The 23,438-nt window shown below is 36.1% G+C and overlaps 2 protein-coding genes across 3 annotated transcripts in view; one reads left to right on the forward strand and one right to left on the reverse strand.

Annotated features, from left to right (window-relative positions):
* Positions 1–391: 391 nt before the first annotated feature.
* rtf2 (replication termination factor 2) overlaps positions 392–23,438 on the reverse strand; it is a 34,514-nt gene continuing 11,467 nt past the window's right edge. The window contains exons 6-9 of the mRNA XM_052130977.1: positions 5,305–5,418; positions 5,045–5,099; positions 4,669–4,755; positions 392–1,379 (exon numbers count right to left, since the gene is read on the reverse strand). Coding sequence (XP_051986937.1) covers positions 1,180–1,379; positions 4,669–4,755; positions 5,045–5,099; positions 5,305–5,418 — 456 coding nt within the window. The 3' untranslated portion in view covers positions 392–1,179. The remainder of the gene's footprint in view (positions 1,380–4,668; positions 4,756–5,044; positions 5,100–5,304; positions 5,419–23,438) is intronic.
* On the forward strand, positions 11,808–22,682 carry gcnt7 (glucosaminyl (N-acetyl) transferase family member 7). 2 transcript variants are annotated; one of them, XM_052130975.1, is made up of 4 exons: positions 11,808–12,034; positions 16,878–17,867; positions 18,330–18,425; positions 20,574–22,682. In XM_052130975.1, the coding sequence occupies exons 2-4, from the start codon at positions 16,913–16,915 to the stop codon at positions 20,810–20,812; spliced, it is 1,290 nt and encodes a 429-aa protein (XP_051986935.1). In that variant the 5' UTR covers positions 11,808–12,034; positions 16,878–16,912; the 3' UTR covers positions 20,813–22,682. The 2 variants fall into 2 exon arrangements, with proteins under 2 accessions (XP_051986935.1, XP_051986936.1); XM_052130976.1 differs by having other exon boundaries at positions 18,333–18,425.

Raw genomic sequence — 23,438 nt, forward strand, 5'->3', positions numbered from 1 at the left:
TGAGGAAATAAAATAATGAAATATGCACACTGAAAAAATGCACAAAGAAATGAGTTCTTTTGATGTGAAATTAAAATGTAGTACTTAACTAGTTAACTCAAAAGAATTGAGTTAACCTAACAAAGTTGATTTGTTCACATAACTCTAATGATCATTGCAACCTGCTGCTAGCGAGCTACAAACACATTTGCTCAAACATAAATGTATGACGTTGCATTCAACTGTACTAGCTTAGTATTTTCAATAGAGCTGCTTTCCTTTTTTCAGTGTACATGTACTACTTCCTTAAACAATTTAAGTTCCTTAAAACACAATGAGTAATACAGGATCTTTGTAGATTCAATTTGCTGTAACAAACACAGAAATGAAGAAACACAGCTGATAATTCAGAGTCTAGATTTTATTCTGTAACTTGACTGTAGTACATTAATGATAATATGAATGATAAAGAAAATAAATAACTACCAAAGATTTAATTATGAATCTCTGGAGCACTTGACTGTAGAGCTCTACTGCCACCTTGTGGAGACATGAAGAATTACATGAACCCCTTTAATACAAATGTACAGAAATAGGTCATGAATTCTTCCAAACTGAACCTTTATTCTGTTCACAAATAATGCATATTTAAAAGTACAATAAATAGTGCATTATTCGTGAACTTTCAAAAGTAACATCAGTACTTCATAAAAATGCATTATTGCTCCTAAGTAACAAAAACACGCATTTACATTTTTTTTTTGTTTTAAATGCAATTCAGTTACTGAAACACTTCATGCCTAAATCTGAATTAAGCTCACAACAAAACATGTATTGAAACAAGATATTGTTGCAAAGCACTTTTACTGCTGATGAGCATCAGTAGTAAAAGTCAGAATATCAAAAACATTATAAAAAAATAATAACATAGGTTTCATAACAGCCGTAGAGCAATATAAAACACTTCAGGACTATTGTTCAGCATGCATGGAAAGCTCTCTTATAGATAAGACGTCCCTAACTGGAATATAAGTTTGCACACTGTCAACAAAAGATATCAGAGTAAGATCAAATTATAAATGGGCTGCAAAATAAAAATAAGCAGAAAGCAATGCATCAATCCACTAGATAGTTTGGTGTCATTTACTGCTCATCCAAAGCCTGCCCACTAGAGAGCGCACTCTTCTGGGTAGGATGCATTTAAAAGTGGTAGGGCGTGTGAGTGACCCAGTTGGAGATCTGGTCTTTGGTGCGTTTGGCAGAGCTGTGAGAGGTAAACAGCGATTTGTAGGTATCAGATTTGTCCCGCATGTCTTGGATAGATCGCTTGCTGCCGGTCAAGGGTCCCGCGGGGGTCTTTACAATCTTCGAGCACTCACCGGAGGTTGAGGGACCAGGAGCTGAGCAGATAATAGAGAACAGGGCACATATTGGATGATTTATTTTAAATTCATATTTGGATGTATTATTGTTCACGGTCATTTGTGACCCGAAACTTTACAGGTGTAACTTTTTTGTTATTAAATGATAACATTAATTTTTTTCTCTTAAGTAAAAACTATACTAAATAAAATCATGCACTTCTTTTGGGATTTTTTTTTTTTTTTAGATCTTATGTACATATACATATCTCAATTTCAACATTCATTTGCATATGCAAATAAGCACATTAATTATCAAATTGATTAACTTCACTACAGTATAAACCTAATTGAAACATGAAGAAAATCTGAGAATTGATCTTGTATTGAGGTAGATTGCTGCCATCTGGTGAAAAAAGAAAAATAACATGACTTGAAAATCATGTAATGACAATAATAGCCAGTAGATGGCGGCAGCCACCTACTGTTTAGTCATTCTAAATGTTATCACAAGTTATGCATTTGGAAATATATTTAGACATTATCAAAGTATTATTTGTCAAAGTTTGGCTTTTTTTTTTTTTTAAGAGTCAGAAAGATGCAGTTCTTTAGTTTGGTTAAATTTTTTAGCCTTTCCCATTCATTTCTTATAGTCTGTCAACTTTGACCCTGAACAGTAAACATATACATTTACATTTATGCATTTGGCAGACGCTTTTATCCAAAGCGACTTACAGTGCACTTATTACAGGGACAATCCCCCAGGAGCAACCTGGAGTTAAGTGCCTTGCTAAAGGACAAAATGGTGGTGGCCATGGGGATTGAACCAGCGACCTTCTGATTACCAGTTATGTGCTTTAGCCCACTACACCACCACCACATAAATTTTTTTGTGTGCGTGATGGCAAGTGGAGGAAAAGTCACCAAGTTTTGTATCACTCATATAAAGGAAACCATTTTTATTACATCAGAAAAATTTATTTTGGTCAGAATCAATTATTATTATTATTACTATTTTTGTTATATGAAGGTCACATTAAAACTGACTTTTCACAAGGCCTTTTCAAAATGCCTATTATGAATATATTTTTACTGTTTTAGACTTGTCCTAGACACAGACTTTTAATATGAAAATCCATTATAAAAATCGAATTATTACATGTTTAAAAATATAATAATATAACCCAAAAATGACCTAAATAATTTAAACACTTGACCCACTTTAGTTTTTTTTTAGTTTAGTTTTTGTTTCTTCTAAGCCATTTTGGGTATGACACTGAAACTAGAAATCTTTAAAAACACATTCAGAGCTTAAAGGGTTATTAACCCTCCTATTGCGTTCGGGTCATTTTAAATACCACATAGTTTTTAGTACAGCAACCAAACTTTGTGACTTTGTCAAGACTATCAAAATACACATTATATATTTATATATATATATATATATATATATATATATATATATATATATATATATATATATATATATATATATATATATATATATATATATATATATATATATATATATATATATATATAATATAATATATATATATATATATATTTTTTTTCAGATTTATTTAATAAAAATTGCTTAAAATATAACCATAAAATAAAAAAAGTTACATATTTTGCATTTGAGAGTCAAATTTCACTCGGGCATCATTTGCAGCTTTAAAGCCACCACCATTGTGTCCTTTAGTAAGGCACTTAACTCCAGGTTGCTCCGGGGGGATTGTCCCTGTAATAAGTGCACTGTAAGTCACTTTGGATAAAAGCGTCTGCCAAATGCATAAATGTAAATGTAAAATGTATACAGTTACCATATTACCATAAAATGACTCATACCATGACATATGACTTTGGTCTTACCACCCACCCCTACCTGCCATCATTAACCCTATAAGGTCGAGTGTATCAAATATGGTTCTTGTTTCACTCTCTGTTCCACGTGTTTATGGCGCCATCTAGTGGTTATTTGTGGGAAAAAGTGGTTTCAATGTTTATATCGATCTATTTAAAATGGCCACGGACTTGCACAAATGTGAGTCTTACAGTGGGATAAATGACAGCTTATTTTAATAAAGTTAAAGTGATAGTAATGATTATATTGTTACTGATATTGTAAAATGTGTATTTACTGAATATAAGCAACTTGTGCTTGGTTAAAATTTTGAATATCATTTTATTGAAAAAGCCCCTTTGAAATCCATTATTAAATATGATACAACAGGCTTTTGAGGAATATCCCTCAATCATAATTACATTAAATTCATACCCACCACAAAAAAATTAATAAATAAAATAAATAAATCAGTGCTCGGAAAATTCTGACATATACATTTTATAAGATATATTTAAAGTTTACTAATATGTGTATTTTGATACATGCAGCCTGCTCTGCCATTATAAAGATCTCTTTATTTGACATTAAAAGCTATTATGATATTATGATGTCATCTTACAAGAAGTTCCTGAGACCCAGTGAAAAAAGTTTTACAGTTTCCCTTTTTGAAAAGTAAATATAGTGTTTGGTGCATAAAATACATGTGATAAAAACAGTTATTTTTATTCATATTGTATTTGATGTGCTGAATTGAACTGTGATACATTTCAGTTTATATTTATAGAGCAAGGAGAGGAAGTTGTCATGGCCAAACTCTCAAACATTTGGTATCTCTGAAAAGCCCAGGGAGTCCTCTGATAATACCCCAAGATTTACCACTGTAGCATGTATGGGCTAAGAAAAACTTACATTACAAATGTCCTATAAACAAAAATTATTTGCTGGGCCTCAAGAGGATAATGACCTTTAAAGCCTAATGTAGCAAATATGATACATATATATATATATATATTTTTTTTTATAATAATTTTTTTTTCCCCGATACAGTTTTATAGTTTGTCTAATGGTACTGTGGCAGGGTGGAGGGCGGGGCCGGGTCGTGAGTCTACTTACCCGGTCCCTTATTAGGCTCATCAAGTCTCCGAGAGGGATACAGGTCGACTGCGGAGGATGGTGCGGGAGAGAGAGATCGTTTACGGACATGTCCGTCATGTGTGTGTTTTGTCTTTTAAGTTTGCCAATAAAATATTATTTATACTGACAAGCCGGTTCTCGCCTCCTCCTTTCCATTGAACTACGTTACAGGTACTAATAGAGTTAGTCAAAAAATTTGAATTTTCTTACTATTCTTACATATGCCGGGCTTTGCAGGGTTAACTTATGCCGGGCTTTGCAGGGTTAACCAATGCCAACCATTTACCGGTACACAGTGGTTCAATATAAAAAAAGGTTTGCAAGATCTGCTGCATGCTGGAATACCTGATTCACTGTCGTTTGCACCGCTGCTCTCTCCATTCAGCAATGTAGATTGAGTCTCAGAGATGTTTTTGGTCTCAATGTTTCCTTCTATTAAAAGAGATAGAACTTTTACTCAAAGTTTCAGATCAGAGAAAATAACTAGGTTAACCATTTTAGCAGGAGATTAAACATATAAAACGGTACGGGGGGTTCCCCTTGCTTCTGAGAAACACACACAGCGGTTGTAGAGTGGTTGAGCAGGTGCTAATCAGTCAACATGTTCCTCCCAGAATGTTATTCCATCGTGCGTTCACACATTTATAGAAAATCACGATTATACTTACTTTGATTAATAACATAAACAAATCTTATTACAACAGATCACTAGGTAAAGTACCTGCTGAATCCTGCGGCTTGGAGGTGACCTTTAAATCTTTGCTCTTCTTTGACTTCTGTGGGGAGAAATGACATATATTTGTGATATTTAAATGGGCTGAAAGTTTTTCTTCACATAATATGAAACAGAAAGTGATTCAAGCAGTCTGTACATTAACATCCTGCCTTCTCAGAAATAAGGTCAAATGATTTCTTTCACTTGTGGTTTTTATCACATCTCAACCATCTCAACCATTCTTTTTCAGCAAGGCGGCTTTTTACCTTTGCTGTTTTTGCCTTCAGCCGGCGCTCCTCCATTGTTTTCTGCAGCTTCTCCACATCATCTTTAGATCCATTTAGCACCACAATGTCATCTTCTTGGAAAGGATCACCACACTATAAAAACCACAAGACTGTCAAGAACTTGAGCCGGATGAGAACATTAAGCATTTTGAGAGTAGGCAAATGGAAAACTGATATACGGCGTTGGCGGTAACATGTTACCAGAGCTACTTTTTAAAATAAGAACATTTCTACTTATTGAGAAATACAATTTTCTTCATAAATTACTGACGTAGGTCTACGTAGTGCACGTGACACAACTCTTACATTCAACAATATAATATCTAGCAAGTGGAGCGACATCTTTACCGTGGTTTAGACGAGGCATGCGTATTGGAGGATGGGAAAAAATGGCAAGTTTAGACAGCTATGTTTTAATAGCGGCAGTAAATTAGACATTTATGTGAATCACCTTGAAACTCTGATTTAATGATTTGTTCATCATCCCTCAGAAAAGTACATGGAAATCTTTGCATTGCTTTTTGATATCTTAAAATATTTCAGCTAAATATATATATTAATAGTGGGTATGCATCGATGTGAATAGTTTTTGCTGATACCGATATTAACAAAAATATCTATATGCCGATACCGATATTTTGCCACGTACCTTAGCCTTTGTTCACACTGCAGGAAAAATTAGATTCTGCAAGTTATATGTGGCCAGATCAGATCTTTTCTGTTCAGACTAATCGCTTTTGCTTCTTGTCCACCACATTAGTTGTCATGGTAACGCAGCAAACTTGCATATATTCACCATGCATGAGAGTTTAGTGATGGATGCTTTACCATTGATTATGCTTTCCATGAGGGCAGAATCCAAATATGAACATTCTTCACAGACGGCTTAAAAATGGGAGGGGTGGCATATGCAATGCTAGTTGCTGCTAGTGTTGTTGCTACCCATTTTAGCTGGGACGTCCTGTATTTTAGCAGAGAGCGAAACATCCTTATTGAAGTCTTTGTGTCCCGTATTAAAGCATAAAACGGTCGGACGGTGAGACGATGAACCCACGTCCTGTGATGCAACGCTCAAAATGCTCAAGCATCCCGTATTAGCATGACATTCAATACTTTATCGCGTTGTGGTTTCTCGCAACTGGTATGGGTTACTGCACCTTAGCGCATCTCTTTGGGTAAGTTAAGCCAATGTATGCATTGTAATAAGAGGTTTGAAATGCTTTGCGTGCCCTGTAACATATAAATTACATGGGTACGTTTCATTCAGAAGTGATGAGCTCTATGCCCTGTATACCTTCCACTGTGAGAGTTCTGTAGGACAGAAATGTATAATAAAACAGGCTGAACTAATTATTAAATTATAAAGTAATTATTATTGAAAAATCAGTTTGTAACAATCCTACTGTGTGGTCATCATTATTGTATTAAATCCGAAGTGCCCTGTGAAGGCATTAATTATGCCGTTTGGAGCGCAGGATGTTTTCTTGTCGCAAAACCTGACGTTTAACAACTGCCGTGCACTGCAATTGACGAAAAAAAAAACACATGAAATCCGATCCGACCATTCAGACTGAGATGCATTCAGAAAAATCTGATTTTATGGTTTGGATGAGGCTTGTAAATCAGATTTAATGTGTTTTTGTCCTGTTTTGACTACAAAAACCTAAATGGATTTGAGTGACTGCATCCAAAAAATCTGATTTATTCTGCATGTGCGTTTCATTATTGAAATTATTTCATTAGTAGCCTTATTGTTTCATCAGATCACTGTTTTAATTAGGAATGCTTTAAAATTCATAAAGAGGTACAAAATCTTATTTAATGTTCAAACAATAAATAAATTCCAATACATATAATCTCCGATATCTCAGAAGTCAAAGTCTGCTGGTTTCTCTCATAAAGTAGTCTGTATGTAAGTGCTGCTTTTACACCGTTCACGTCTGTTTATGGCGTTTTATCCACATTAACGTGAGAAAGAAAACAAATTTAATGTTACATTGTGGAGTTTTTACAAAGTGTGTTACTCATCATAAATAAACCAGATGTTTTTCATTTCAGTGTTTTCATGCATATTACCGATATGCCAATAATTGCCCGATAAATATAAGCAGCCGATACGTCAGAGCATCCCTTAAAAATATTGTCGTTATATTGGTGCATATATATTAAAATTATGAATTATCATTCTTCATCGTCTTCAATTAATAAACAACAGGGTGGAAAACATGCAGACTATTTTTCACTACATTTTTACTGTGTTTTCATTCGTACGTTTTTTTAATCTACTTGGTTATTGTGACTGTTTAGTCATTCCTCTGATTGAATTATTATTATTTTTAAATCACCCTTTTCTAAAAGCTGAAAAATATAGAGATATATCTGTTTTAGCTATATCACCCAGCCCTAACTGATGGCACTGAAAACTAAAAAGTAACTAAATGTTACATTCAATAAAAAGTATGGAAAAATACTTTCATTGTCAGTAATGCAAAACTGCAAATCGTTTATTTTAAAAGCAACATTCTTTAACACATAACTTGATATTTAGAAATTTGCAACATTATTTATATATATATATGTGTATATATAAAAAATGTGTGTATATATATATATATATATATATATATATATATATATACATACATACATACACACACACTTTTTCTCAAATTTAGTTCAAAACATGCGTCAAGTCTATAGAAATGTAATATTTGTGAACATGTTGGCTTTATAAATGTTTGAAAAACATGATTTAAAGACTTTAAGGGCACTTTTTCGCGATTAGGCAAAGCACAGCTTTATGTGCTACAACTGTGCGCAACGTCTTATCAAATTTTCTTGAGCACTAATTCTAAGTTCAATTTTCATGCCAGCGCAAAGTGCAAGTGAGCATGGGTGGTAGGTTTGCACTACTGCGGGTGTAGGCACACAATTGTGGGTGTATTTTATGTAAATTAAGTGGTGAAAATAAAATTGGCTGTTTCTTGAGAATTTGTTTGTTGCGCCAAGACGTTTCGATACCATCTCTTATCTCAGTTCAAAGTCCAAATTCAGATTCTGCATTTGCTGATTGGAGATTCCACCTGCAGGTGGTGCAAAAATTCATGTCCAAACTCTTAAAATATAGTGGAACATTAAATGAAGAAGTCGCTGACAATCACTGTCATAGCCATTTTGAGAAAAACAAAATATGAGTCGGCTTATTTTTCAATTATTATCATTATGATTATATTTGAAATTGTATTTATGATCTAATTTATTTCATTTATTTTTGGTGATTTACAAGTCACAGCAATTTAGCATGTTTCCTCGAAAATACCAAAACTTTATGGCCATGCCCACTGACTTAGGGCCCCAAAAATTTCAAGTGGCGTAACAATCAACTTAAAAAGGTAATAAAATACCTTTCTTGCACCTATAATACACGTGTCCACAACCTAACAATTTATAAAAAAATTTTTTTTTCTAAATACCATTTTTTAGTTCAAATACAAATATCAAGAATTTTTTCTAGGGTTAATCCATGTGACATGAAAACGTTTGTCTTTTTTATTTATTAAAATGTAAAAATATCTGAGATTTGACCACACACACACACACACACACACAGAAAAATAAATGTAAGTAGGGTTTACTTCTACTACACGGAGAGAGTCCGCACATGACCAGCCGAATACTACTCGTATAATCTCATTAACCATCCTGTTATTGGACACTTTCGCTCATTGATTAAAGTAATCATGTCTGACTGTGAATACTAAATTTCTACAATGACATCTGAAACTGAAAACTATTGATTTTAAATGATGCTGCATCCAAGCCACTAGGTGTCACTGTAAGTCCAAGATGACACAAAGACAAAAGTAACTGAGCGCACCTTTAAAAGTGTATTAACATTTCAAAGCTTTAACATACTTAGTCGTATACCACTTGACACGCGGAAGCCTTCCACAGGGGAGCTTAATGCATGCTATGTAGATATAATAGCGAAAGAAACAAGAGCTAGAGCCTTTCTAAACCTGTTAATTCAACATGCATATGGCGTTAAACCACATGTCCGTAATTGAATGATGCAATAAAACGATATAGTTCCTGTTCATAATCAAGCTGTTATCATTGCAAGCACATGACGGTGAACGCCTTTCATATCTTGGTGCTCCCTCATAATGCAGCATATTTGCAAGAAATTAAGTACCAGCTGCATGGTAAAGAGAGATCCTTAAACAACGGTTACATCTCAAGTTCCATCCAGGGTCAGAAATTAACAAGGGCTTAATTATTTAATATACTGTTCTACAATTATTTATAGATTGATGTTATTTATATATATATATTATAATGTTCTATATGCAATACTTTAATTTATTTTCTATACATGTCAATTTTGCTTATAATTGTTATTGGGGTGGTATTGGTGGTAGTATTGATATTTATATTATTACAGAACAATTTGTCCTCCTTCCCTCTCCCCTCCCTTATAAAATCCAATTCCAAAAACATTATAAATGAGCACTTATAATTTATATACTTTATGAACTGTTTGGGTCTTGTGGCAGTTCTAGTGCTGTCGGTGGATGCGATTGGTACGTCTTGTCGGCATGGGCATTATCGGTTGCGTTTTTGGTTTGCCCAAAAGATTTGACCCCAAACAATAAACGTGGCATTTTGTACCATAATCATGTAATTTTTTATTTTCAAACAAATGGAATAACACTAACTACAGTCATTTAAAAACTCTAAAGTTGTGCAATGTTTTTTTTTTCTTACCTTATTTAGTTATTCATTTCTAAACTACACCATTCATTTTCATTTTCACTTCAGTGAAGATCTACATTTCTCCGTTCTATTTATGGAGAGAATATGAAAAATGTGTCATACAATAGGGGCAAATTGCTGCCCCTAATGCATGTTTCTTTCGTTATTAAATTCATTTCTTTTTTTTTATTAAAATGACCTGAAATGACAACTTTAACCAGTAGATTACAGCAGAGTTATGCATTTGGATAGATATTAAGACATTACCAAAGGCATTAAAAAAAATACTGTTTTTGTCAAAGTTTGGCATTTATTGTAGTTTGTGTTGGTGTGCGTGCATGTGTGTTAGCATGCTTTTTGTGTGTGTGCGTGTTGGTGTGCGTGCATGTGTGTGAGCATGCTTTGTGTGTGTGTGCGTGTTGGTGTGCGTGCATGTGTGTGAGCATGCTTTGTGTGTGTGTGCGTGTTGGTGTGCGTGCATGTGTGTGAGCATGCTTTGTGTGTGTGTGCGTGTATGTGCGTGTTGGTGTGCGTGCATGTGTGTGAGCATGCTTTGTGTGTGTGTGCGTGTGTGTGCGCGCGTGTTGGTGTGCGTGCATGTGTGTGAGCATGCTTTGTTTGTGCTGAGAATTATTGTCTCACCCCTTCATTTCTGTGTGTTTTGCATTGTAGCTGATTTTATTTAACAAATTTGATAAAAAATGCTCTCTTTTATAGTCTCACCTTTTCATTCCTATGTGTGATTGTGTGATTGTGTTCCGCACTGTGGATGTGTTATAGTATCACCCTTTCATTTATGTATGTGTTCTGCATTCTGGCTGATTTTTTGATTTAAATTTGACAAATTAAAAAAAAACAAAATCCTCAGTTTTATCGTCTCATACGTTCATTTCCTATGCGGGGTCAAATTTGACCCCGAACAAGGTGAGTGCGAGTATTTTTGTCACACCAACACAATATAGCCCAATTTTGTTATTGTGTATAGATAGCAAATGTAGAAAAGTCACCAAACTTCATGCCACTGAGATGAAGGAACCCATGCTTTTAAAGAAGCAAAGTTCAAAGGGGTCATTTCTGATTCCAAACTACTTATGCCAATAAAAAATTAGACTTTCACTATTTCTATGTTTTACTATATCCGGACATTTACACCACTTTGACATTAAGCTCGCCAAAACAATCTCAAAATGACCTTGAACTAAGAAACTGAAAACATGTTCATCTTAATAGAGGTGCATTTGAGTAATTGTTTCATGTGAATTGCATTTTTAATGTATTTTTGAATAACTTAATAGACCTAGCCACAAAAATAATCAGGGTAACGTCATTAACCCAGGGACAGAAAATTCAACAGAGTTTGAAAACAACCTGAGGGAGAATAAATTGTTTTGTTTTCTTCTCTCCTCGAGTGAACCATTCATTAGAAGTTAATAAGAAATAATTAACAACTGACCACACATATCCATATAACCAGTTCTACTCCAAAAACTGGTTAAATAACAGGTTAGATGTTTGATTTAAGACGATAATGGGGGAAAACAAATGACAATGCTTCCTTACAATATGCCCCTCATGACTAAAGGAAACATGAAGTGTTAAAGAGGAAAAGAGCTGCAAATTATGGTTCTGGTTGGACCAACCCCTTCATCCCCTCCTCTGGTTCCTCCCACTCTCTCATGGGGAGCGTAACCGAGCAGCCGATCCCAACAGCTTAGGGAGGACAGCACGCGCACAACATCACAGCAGCAACAAGCGGCACACACCCAGCACCATTGATCTGTCTCTATCCCAGTAGCACATATTCACTGACTCTAATGCACATCAGCAGTTTTCAGTTCTCGACAGCGTGTAGTAGACTGTGTGCGGTCAGGATGAAGTGAGCATTCGTGAGAACGTTTGTGCATGTTTAATCTCATTTCCTATTTGCAGGAGTGGATAAGGCTTGAGCTAAAAGGTAAGCACATTTTAACTCCTTGATTTATGGGGTTGCATCTAAATGCACTTGAGAAATTGTGCGTAGGCCAAATCGAAAGGAGTGTTGTAAGAAAGTTTGTTTAAGTGGTTTAATGGTTTCATTGAAAGAAAACATCAGGTAGTCGATTTTAAGTATAAATCTAAAACGCAATCCATTTGAAATACTTTAAGAGTCTTTCACATCACGTTTTAACACTATAGCCATTGTACAGTTATACATGGGTCGTTTTCACACTGTTTCGTTTGAGCACTTCAAGCGCGCTCAGAGTAGTATAACAAGCACATGTGAACTACCCAAGTGGTCTCAAAAGGACCCTAAAGAGAACCGAACTCAGACCACATATGGGAATTTTCAGCAAATATAGATATACCATGATTGACTTATGTTTTTGTGCCTCATATTCCGTTCTTGTATTATTTGACCACCTAAAATGTACGGACCGGTCGCATTCAGAGCAAAGCTGCATGTTAAGATAAACCGCTTTAAATTGCTCTGATGGGCGTACACGGAGGTTCGCGCTAAACTCCGACTAAAATGCAAGTGAGGATTTCTATAGTTTCACTTTAATATTATTTGTGCAGTGGCAAATGAACTTGGCTCATACGCACAATGTAAATAACACAGAAGGGGGGGATGCTTGCTTGCTCCATTACATTACATTTATGCATTTGGCAGACGCTTTTATCCAAAGCGACTTACAGTGCACTTATTACAGGGACAATCCCCCCAGAGCAACCTGGAGTTAAGTGTCTTTCTCAAGGACACGATGGTGGTGGCTGTGGGGATCGAACCAGCAACCTTCTGATTACCAGTTATGTGCTTTAGTCCACTACACCACCACCACTCCATTACTCTCGGGATGATAGATAAAGAAGCATATTTTCAAATGCACATAGAATTTCAAATGTTTTCCTTCATGCGACAGAAGTGCTTGAAGGTTTTATCGGAGACAGCACCATATTATAATATGATTTCAAGTTAAATATCAATAAATTACTACTTAAGTTGTTATAAGCATACCTACACCTTAAGAAGAATGACAATTGCTTAACATAATAAATCGCAATTATTTATGAAAAATGATTGTCAGCCATAATCATGACAGCCCTAGCTTCTTAAGAAGCGGAGGTGTGAACCACAAGGTTTCTGAGACAACATTAATTAAAGAGGTACAAAAAAGAAACTGGGTCCTCTTTTAAGTCACTTCCATTATGAACATCAAAAGCACTCTGGTTCCGTTTTTTGTTCACTTGAACTGGGTTTAATTCACTTAAAACTATATGTGAAACAACCCTTAAATTGTAAACGGAAGCACTATTTATAATGACTATATTAATACTAACACTAACAATACAGAAGTAAAAACAATATCCAAGTACAAATAGCTTCAATAAATTATTACACAAAAAGTACATGTAGTTAATTACTTCTTCTCAGTAACTACTTAAATACACAATAACATGAGCAGGTCAGAGTTATCCATCCATGTTTATTTTTATGTCACGAGGTGCTTTAATGAACTGAAAGAAAGTCAGGTCGAAAATTGTACATATCATATTCCACTGCGAGAGAGAGTATTACCAATAAAACTCTTTCTCTAGAACAACAATGAAGGTTGATTTCTATTCTCTTGGCAGATAATGTCTTATCTAAGTGCATATAATGACAATTACTTTACGATCATCTACAAATACAAATCAAGATAAAAAACAATGAAGCTGTTTCAGTGCTTGTTTGTAGGTGCATTAAAGTGTTGAAATTGAAGACGATTAAACCCTTCCTAAACCAATCAATAGATAAGCAATCCTGGAATCCTCCAATACAATCTGCACTTCATCCTTAAAGAAATATTACAGGTTCAGTACATGTGAATTGTATTCGCTGCCAAAGGTGCTTCTGTAAAGGTGCCGATTAAAGGGTCTGAATACTTATGTAAATGTGGCATTACATTTATTAAAAAGAAAAGACTGAAAAAAGTCTGTCTCTGAATACTTTCTGAATGCACTATATATAGGAGTGGTGGTGGTGTAGTGGGCTAAAGCACAGTAATGTAAGCAGAAGGTTGCTGGTTCGATCCCCACAGCCACCACCATTGTGTCCTTGAGCAAGACACTTAACTCCAGGTTGCTGCGGGGGTATTGTCCCTGTAATAAGTGCACTGTAAGTCGCTTTGGATAAAAAAGTCTGCCAAATGCATAAAAAAAAATGTAAATGTAAAAAATATTCAGTCTTCTAAAGTCATAAGAACAACACAAACTAATTTAATTCACTATTGACTGAAAATCAGCCCTACAGTGAGCTGTTAATTGCTCCGACTTGATAATTGAGTCAGTGAGTTGAACTCGAGAACTAATGTGAACGAATCCTCAATGTGAACAAATCACTGAGCATGTGAACCGGATCAATCGATTCACTGAAATGATCCGTTTACAAATCAAACATCATAGTTCTCTCATTAAAACGCAAATGAGAGCAATTTCAACTTTTTGGTGTGTTTCGCTCATAAAGCTATCATATGGCCTTAAAAGAGACTTTTAATACACCGCAAGTCGTATGGATTACTTTTATGATAAATGCTTAATTTTGACAGCCCTAGTCCTCATTTACCTTCACTGTATGGAATGGAGCAGCCAGGATTTTTCTTTTCCACAGAGGAAAGAAAGTCAAACAGGTTTGTGATAACATTAGGTTGAGGAAATAATGACTTTCATTATAGTGTAAAATAACCCTTTCATTCATTACCATGCCCTGGATGGCTTGAGCCAAAAGCCCTAAAAAAGGGTCAAGGTACAGTTTGAAAAGCAATATCTAAAGTCTAACCAACAAAGTCACACGCAGTGCACAATACATGATGCTGATATAACTGTGTGCTTTCCCTTCTTTAAGGTGGCAATGCCAGTGTGCTATACGAGCCCCTGAGAGTTCATTAAACAGCTTTTATTGCCAAGACAAAAGTGATATTCAAAGCTCCTTTGTGTCCCATGACCATTGACAGGGACCTATACCAGACCCCATGGTGCGCAGAGCTCTCTAGGGTGCTATTATGAAGAACCATAAGTTGTGACTAGAGGGAAAAAGACATTTGTCACCTAATAGGGTTATGAAAGCAAGTGTCATCACTTTCCAAAGGCTATGACTATGGAGGCACATCATTATGATGGCTCAGCCCACAGGAGAGATGTAACAGGCTTTTGAGTAATCCAGACACCCCATTTAAAAATAGAACAGATGTTTATCCATGTAGTTCGTAATAGGATTATTTCTGTCTTTGATCTCACAAAACAGGCAGCTGAGATAGTGGGAACCACCCAGACATGATTTGATACACCTTTACGTCAAATAATGTATCCATGGCTGAAGTACTGACATAAACATTTAAAAACAAACAATTAAATGCTTTTAAATCATTATTAGCTTACAAGGACCTGTCCTGACGTATTGTCTATGTATTGCATTTGTGACAGTCATTTCAATGTTTTAATATTTACAGTTGAAGTCTGAAGTTCAAATACACTTAGGTTCATTAAAACTAACTTTTTAACCACTCCACAGATTTCATATTAGCAAACTATAGTTTTGTCAAGTCGTTTAGGACATCTACTTTGTGTATGACACAGGTAATTTTTCCAACAATTGTTTACAGACAGATTGTTTCACATTTAATTGACTATATCACAATTTTTACATACACTAACAGCTAGGAAAATTCCAGACAATTACGTCAAGCCTAATGTATCTTCTGTCAATTGGAGGTGTACCTGAGGGGGTATTTCTCAGATTCTACAAGTCTGGTTCATCCTTTGGAGCAATTTCCAAATGCCTTAAGGTAACACGTTCATCTGTACAAACAATAGTACACAAGTGTATACACCATGGGACCACGCAGCCATCATACCGCTCAGGTAGGAGATGCATTCTGTCTCTAGAGATGAACGTAGTTTGGTTCGAAAAGTGAAAATCAGTCCCAGAACAACAGCAAAGGACCTGGTGAAGATGCTGGAGGAATCAGGTAGACAAGTATCTATATCCACAGTAAAACGAGTTCTATATCAACATAACCTGAAAGGCTGCCTCCGCAAGGAAAAAGCCACTGCTCCAAAACCACCATAAAAAAGCCAGACTACAGTTTGCAAGTGCACATGGGGACAAAGATCTTATTTTTGGAGAAATGTCTTCTGGTCTGATGAAACAAAAATAGCCATAATGACCATCGTTATGTTTGGAGGAAAAAGGGCGAGGCTTGCAGCAACTTATTGTGAGAAGCTAGTGGAAAGCTACCCAAAAAGTTTTACCCAAGTTAAACAATTTAAAGACATAGTTTTGAGAAGTATGTTAAACATGATGCATTCTCACTTGAGATGAAGACGAAAATGAAGTATACTTCGGTTTTCCATGTGCCACTATCTCTTGTGCACACTGTACATAACGCAAATGTCGTCATTAGCACATTACGCACTTTCTGTCTGTGTGAAGCTGCATTGAAAAGTATCTTAGAGCAGTCGTAGTGTGCACATGCAAACGTGCCCATATGGGTTTGCGGCCAAAGAGTTTCCTTTGAAAGGCTCAGCACTTGAATGTGCGCGAGACGTAACGGCATGTGGAAACATTGGAGGAAAATACTTCATGAGCACCACCAAGTTGAGATGGTGTAACCAGTTAAATATTACTCGCTTTATCTCGAAAACCCCAATTAAATGAGAACTTTGGTTTTTGGTTGATGCTTAATCTTCACCACTAGGAGGCAGTGAACATAAACGTAAATATTGCTGAGTGCACCTGCATCAAGCTTATTTAATTATTTTGTTTTTGTGCTCTGTTTCAGAAGATCTCTAGTTGCTTTTCCAATGCTGGACTATTATGGTCCAGCTTGAGAACACCAAATGCAGTTTTCTCCTTTGCCTTGGAGTCTGCATCCTAATCTGTTCAGCCATCTACCTGAAAGCCAAAGTATCCAATGCACCTCAAGCTATTGTCCCTCCAAATGTCTTAAGCTGCCAACCCCTGCCTGACAACTGTCCAATTCTTCCATCATCACCTCCCGGGCTTAAGTGGCAGCGAAATAAATGTACAAACATCAGCGAGGTCAGTAAAACTAAAGTCAGCTGCGCTCGATTGAGGTCAGAACTTCACTTCATTATGTCACCACTGAGCAAAGAGGAAAAAGACTTCCCTTTGGCCTTCATCATCACCATACACAAGGAGCTAGAAACATTTGTGAGGCTCCTGAGAGCAATCTATGCGCCTCAGAACGTCTATTGCATTCACATAGACGCAAAAGCAGCAGAAGAATACAAGACAAGTGTCCGGAACCTGGTGAGGTGCTTCCCAAATGTCTTCTTGGCATCAGTCAGCGAAAGGGTGACCTACGCTGGCTTCTCCCGTCTTAAGGCTGACATCAACTGCATGAAGGACCTGATAAGATCTCCAAAGAAATGGAGAAGAGTTATAAACTTGTGTGGCCAGGACTTCCCCATCCAAAGCAACCTGGAGTTGGTTCGGTACATGCAAGTATCTGAATGGAAAGACCGGAATATGACGCCTGGAGTCAAGCAGCCACCAATTATGCAGCATAGGACTGAGTTTCAGTATGTGGAGGTGAAAGACTCCCATGTTGCACAAAAGGGCAAGGGTGAAAAGAAGGGACCTTCTCCACACAACTTGACTATCTACTTTGGGACTGCTTATTACTCCTTGACAAGAGAGTTTGTGGAATATGCCCTCAGCAGCCCAGTTGCCCAAGACTTGCTCAAGTGGTCTAAAGATACCTTCAGCCCCGATGAACATTACTGGGTTACACTAAATCACTTAGAGGGTAAGCTGCAACCACACCAACTAAGCACATCGATAGTTACTCAATATCACACTAGCAACTGTGGAGGATTATTAAGGACTATTTTCTTAAGGAATTTCAAATAGTATTTTAAAATGAATTTTCAGTTTGTAGCCGCATTCATGGTGACAATTGAAATGTAATTATAAATCATGTTTGTGGTTGGGGTCCACCCCGGTCGTTTCGCTGTCGGGACAGCAATCATTCTCGTCCCCTTTCACCTCAGACCTGCTGCACTGCTTGCAATTACGTTCACTTGGCCAATCAAATTCGAGAAACAGAACTAACTGTTGCATAATCAAAAGAATGATTGGTTCTTTGATGTGCTGTTATTTGACTCACTGTTAGTTCCCGACAGTGAATTCAGATTACGTAAGACGCTGTAGTATGAATGTTGCTCACAGGAAACTGCTCAGAATCACATGGTCCTCCATGTCTCCTTAGAAGCACCCGACAATCACGTCAATGGTGGATGGGAAGGCAATATTCGTGCAATCAAATGGAAGGACCAAGAAGGAACAACACACAAAGGCTGTAAAGGTACAAAATCAGATGGCTACCAAATCTTGATTAAAATATTGCATTCATTTCAGGCAAATTCAGTTCATGAACAATATCGAAAAATAGAACGTAATCTTAAAGTATTGCCAAAATATCTAAGCATCCTCAAGTCCTGCTTGCACTGGACCATATTGATGTGTTCATTTTGCTCATCAAAACATTTAATGCATATGAGTATGTAGCCTAGAAATTAGCTGTTTATGTTCAGCGAGGTGCCAACTGCTTAACGGGTTAAACTATCTTTTATTCTGTGTGCACTTCATGTTTAGAATACATTAGGTTTATTGTAAGATACATCACAGGCCTGTTTTACTTATCTTAGTTTTTCTTTTCTTATCTTCCTATCCTTTTTATTGGTTAATGATCTTTACTGAACAGCTGTCATATTAGATCAATAGTTAATGCACAACTGCACGTTGTGAAATACGTGCAACTTTTCAGCAAATTTTTTTGTCTCTTGTAGATTTAGCTTAGCCTACCTGTTTATTATTTTCAACAATGTCCTGACTGTTTTAATAGGTTAAGTAACTTTTAAATTGATTAGAACACGCTGGGTTGCTCTATTGGTCCTGCACTATTCTTTCAACTGTTTTCAATAAATATGCCTTTTAAATATTTGCTAAAGTTGATAACAGCGAATGCATCATGTTCTATGTTTAAAGGGGTCATGACATGAGAAACCAAATTTGCCTTGATCTTTTGGTATATAAGAGGTCTTTGTATCATTAAAACGTCCTGCAAGTTTAATATTTTAAGACGTCCTCCCCATTCTAAACGAATCATTTATTTAATCAAGCTCAAAATACAGCTCGTTCTGGATTCATGGTTAGAAGTGACGTGACGGTTAGAAGTGACGCACCAGCGCTTGCATATGACCGCCTCCAGCACAAGATAACTACGCTTTAAGCGCAAAGACAACTACGCTCATTTCAGATCGCCGCGCGCTCACAAGTGTTCAGTCGATGGACAGCTGAGCTCTGACAGAGACTACTTGTGCACAGGAAAATTACGATGCCACACAGATGTGCTGTTCCTGGCTGTGGTCAAACAAAACCTCTGAATAAGCTGCCGAAAGATCCAGACGTCAGGGAAAAATGGATGCAGTTTATTTTTTGCGGACGTCCCAGTCACGGCAGTGTTAACTTAAGCCGCTTGTTCTGTACATTTTAAGGATGACTGTTTTGAGAACAAATCTCAATATGATGCTGGCTTTGCCAGAAAACTGTTGCTCAAAGATAAGTCCGTGCCGACTATTCTGGGAACAACGACGACGCAAACTGTAAGTAATCTATTTTAAACTTTAAACTACTTTTTAAAGCGCAATTTCATTCATTATGAATAATCACAGTGTTTTTACTTAGTTTACTTGCATATTGTTCTGGCTGGGGCGTCAATAATTGATACATAGGCACTGACGTTAGCCAATCATAACAGTGGGCGTTAACACTGAAGTCTTAAATGGAAAACGCCTCCAAAACAGACTGTTTGAATCAGAGGATGAGAAACAGGGTGGGAAAAGGTCATAAATCACTAGATTTTAAAAGTTTTTCTTAAAAAAAAATATATTAATACTATAATTGCACCTAAGGGAACATAATAATACAATAAAAAAACCCATGTCATGACCCCTTTAATGTACAATGATCATAATGCAAGGCTAGCATGTCGCATATAAATGCCTCTTTTCAGTGGAATTGATTAAGTATTTGAAATGGGTCGCATATATTGTTTTGGAAGGTTGGTTTCTTTTTTGACTAGTCGACTTCAAAATTACATATGAATGTTTTGAGAGAAAAAATAAATGAGTGAGGTTTATGTTTTAGGCATAAACCTCAAAATTGTGTTCGATGTTTGCCTCTTAAGTAAATGTTTTTTCTTGATTTAAAGATATTTCGCTATTTTTTTCAGTAGCCTAAAACAAGACATAAACGATATGATTTTTTCTTTGTGCAATCATAACATTACCGTTCCAAACAAATACTGTGTAATATCCCATTGAACAAATTGTTCAATATTTCAAATGAGATTATACAATGGCACAATCTATCTAGAGTATTCACAATAGAAAGTTTCAAGATTTGAACCTTGCATCTAATGACATCAAGAATGCTGTGTTTCTACTCGCAGGACGATATGTCAGGGATGTCTGCATCTTCGGGATTGGGGATTTACCGTGGGTCATCAGCAAAGGCAGCATGTTTGCTAATAAATTCGAGTCTGCAAGCTTTCCTGAAGCTCTGGATTGCCTGGAATTGTGGCACAGGAATAAACTTCTCCAACAAGCCACGGTTCCCATTCAGCCATCATGGCATCTCGCAACATTGGAAAATGACAACAGCACTCTCATTTCAACAGCTGGCGGCTGAATGTCAAAAATATCACCGTATTGAAAGTCATAAAGAAAGGGAACTAAGGCAAAATTCACACAGCCAAGAACCGTTTCCAGGAGTGCTAAATGAGATACCAGACATCACAAAATGGACCATTATCTCCATTAGCCTCAGTTCCCGTCATGCCGAAACCAAGACTTCATGGATGCTGTAGTGACAAATGTAATAAATAACAATGTCCTCTGTGGAAGATTTCTTGCAAGGTACAATGCAAATTTGCAAGGACATCCACAACATCCACAATGCACACACAAACATACAGCTCTTGACGTTGTAACATTGTGAGAACATTAATTGACTTGAGTGTTGAGTAATTTATTTAAAGTTTTGTATTGTTCATAGTTGTATTAATAATTATTTAGACTATTTATTGACAACTATAGTTTTAATGCAGTTACTAAAGCATTCATTACCCAAAAATGAAACTCCTCTCATTATTCACTGACCCTGATGCCATCTCAGATGTGTATCTCTTTCCTCTGCTGAACACAAATTAAGATTTTTTAGAAGACGATAGAGCTCTGTCAGGTCCTTATAATGGACGTACACGGGTGCCAGGACTTTGCCAGTCCAAAAATCACATTTATGCAGCATAAATTAATCCAGGCAACTCCAGTCGACCAATGAGTCGATTATTAAAACGTTTTTAACTTTAAATCAGCACTTCCATCCAGGGCTCTGATGCAGTTTGAAATGAACTAACTCTCGCTTTTTTTTGTATTTTTGTTTTTTTATTTCTGATGTAAATAAGCGGCGCTTCTTAAATTCTTGCGTGAACTTGCCGATGTGCTTACGTCAAGCTTCGCGTCAGCTGCTGGCAGGAAGTGCATTTTAAAAGTGAATAACGCTTTAATTATCGATTTGCTTTTTACATAAACATATCGATTTGCATTCGAAGGATTCATTGATCGACTGGAGTCGTGTGGATTTATTTTATGCTGCTTAAATGTGATTTTTGGATACCCATGTACATCCATTATAAGGACCTGACAGAGGTCTATCTCCTTCTATAAATCTTCATTTGTGTTCTGCTGAAGAAAGACAGTCATACAATGGTGTGGTGGTGGCGTAGTGGGCTAATGCACATAACTGGTAATCAGAAGGTTGCTGGTTCGATCCCCACAGCCACCACCATTGTGTCCTTGAGCAAGGCACTTAACTCCAGGTTGCTCCGGGGGGATTGTCCCTGTAATAAGTGCACTGTAAGTCGCTTTGGATAAAAGCATCTGCCAAATGCGTAAATGTAAATGTAAATGCATGGGATGGCATCAGGGTAAATTAATAATAAGAGAATTTTCATTTTTGTGTGAACTATCCCTTTAAGCGGATAAACTGTAGTTGAAACCAGTTAAGATTTATTTATGTTGATGGTTCTTTTTCAAGACTTTCATTTTTTTTATTATATATGTTACATACGTGCAATATCAGTGTAATTGCTTCCTAAGCCTCATTTGAATGCAAAAGTAGAAAACGAATATTTGTAATGATTATGTATCATTTGCTAAATAAGTTAAGTCAAAAGGAGCTTTCTTTATTTTTCAGTGGCTTTTTATTCCTCAATTCTCTTTAAAATTGTGTATATTGTGATATATATAGATCGTTATTAACCAAAATTATTAAAATATAATAATAGAAAAATTTCACTTATATTGCCCTCTCCTAGGGAGCCAAATTCACTGTGTCCAATTTTCTCAAAAGGTACATTTTCATGCAAAACTATGTGCACACGGATATCTGTTCTGGAGAGGTTAATATGGTCAAACTTTGATTTCAGTCCAGTTCATTTTGTCCAGTTGAGTCTTTATACTTCACTGTCCATTGCTGTCAATAGATGTTCACTCAATAAAGCCCCATTATACACATTTTACATCAAGCACTTGTTTCATTTGCATTGTGGTCTTAACAAATGTTTCTCTTTGGTAACAGAAAAGCTTCTCTTTGAAAGGAGCAAATTGATAAAAGCAGAAAGCACTAATAGAACAACAAATTTAATTACCACAAAGTAGTCCAGATCTAACCTTATAGACACTTAAGACACCCTAGCATCGTGATGCGGACTTGCCAAGCACTAATAACATATATATCTGATTAGGGCTGTAACTAAAGTTTATTTTGATAATCGATTAATATAGCGATTATTCGACTGGGAAAAAATACTTTTTATTAAGTTTAATTCATTAAAGCAATTCCCTGCAAAACAAAAAAGTGTTTTTGACTTGTTTTCCATTTAAAATGGTCTAAAAATCCTTAAAACAAGATTCGTTACTTGAGAAGCAACATATATGATATTTAGACTTGCTTTATGAGAATGTACAGTACTGTGCAAATGTTTTAGGCACTTGTGAAAAAATGTTGCATTGTGAGGATGTCTTCAAAAATAATGACATAAATAGTTTTAATTTATCACTTAAATGTCACACAAAGTCCAGTAAACATAAAAAGCTAAATCAATATTCGATGTGACCACCTTTGCCTTTAAAACAGCACCAATTCTTCTACTTACACCTGGACACAGTTATTCTTGGTTGTTGGCAGATAGGATGTTCCAAGCGTCTTGGAGAATTCTCCACAGTTCTTCTATCAATTTCGGCTGTCTCAATTG

The sequence above is a fragment of the Xyrauchen texanus genome, chromosome 7 (assembly GCF_025860055.1).
Source record: "Xyrauchen texanus isolate HMW12.3.18 chromosome 7, RBS_HiC_50CHRs, whole genome shotgun sequence".
NCBI lineage: Eukaryota > Metazoa > Chordata > Actinopteri > Cypriniformes > Catostomidae > Xyrauchen > Xyrauchen texanus.

What these genes read in the sequence shown, in the direction of transcription:
- gcnt7 (XM_052130975.1), top strand. Translation starts at nt 16,913, where the DNA reads ATGGTCCAGCTTGAGAACACCAAATGCAGTTTTCTCCTTTGCCTTGGA. An exon ending in TACACTAAATCACTTAGAGG is followed by an intron (nt 17,868 to 18,329) that starts GTAAGCTGCAAC and finishes ATGTCTCCTTAG; the next exon opens with AAGCACCCGACAATCACGTC. An exon ending in AACACACAAAGGCTGTAAAG is followed by an intron (nt 18,426 to 20,573) that starts GTACAAAATCAG and finishes TTCTACTCGCAG; the next exon opens with GACGATATGTCAGGGATGTC.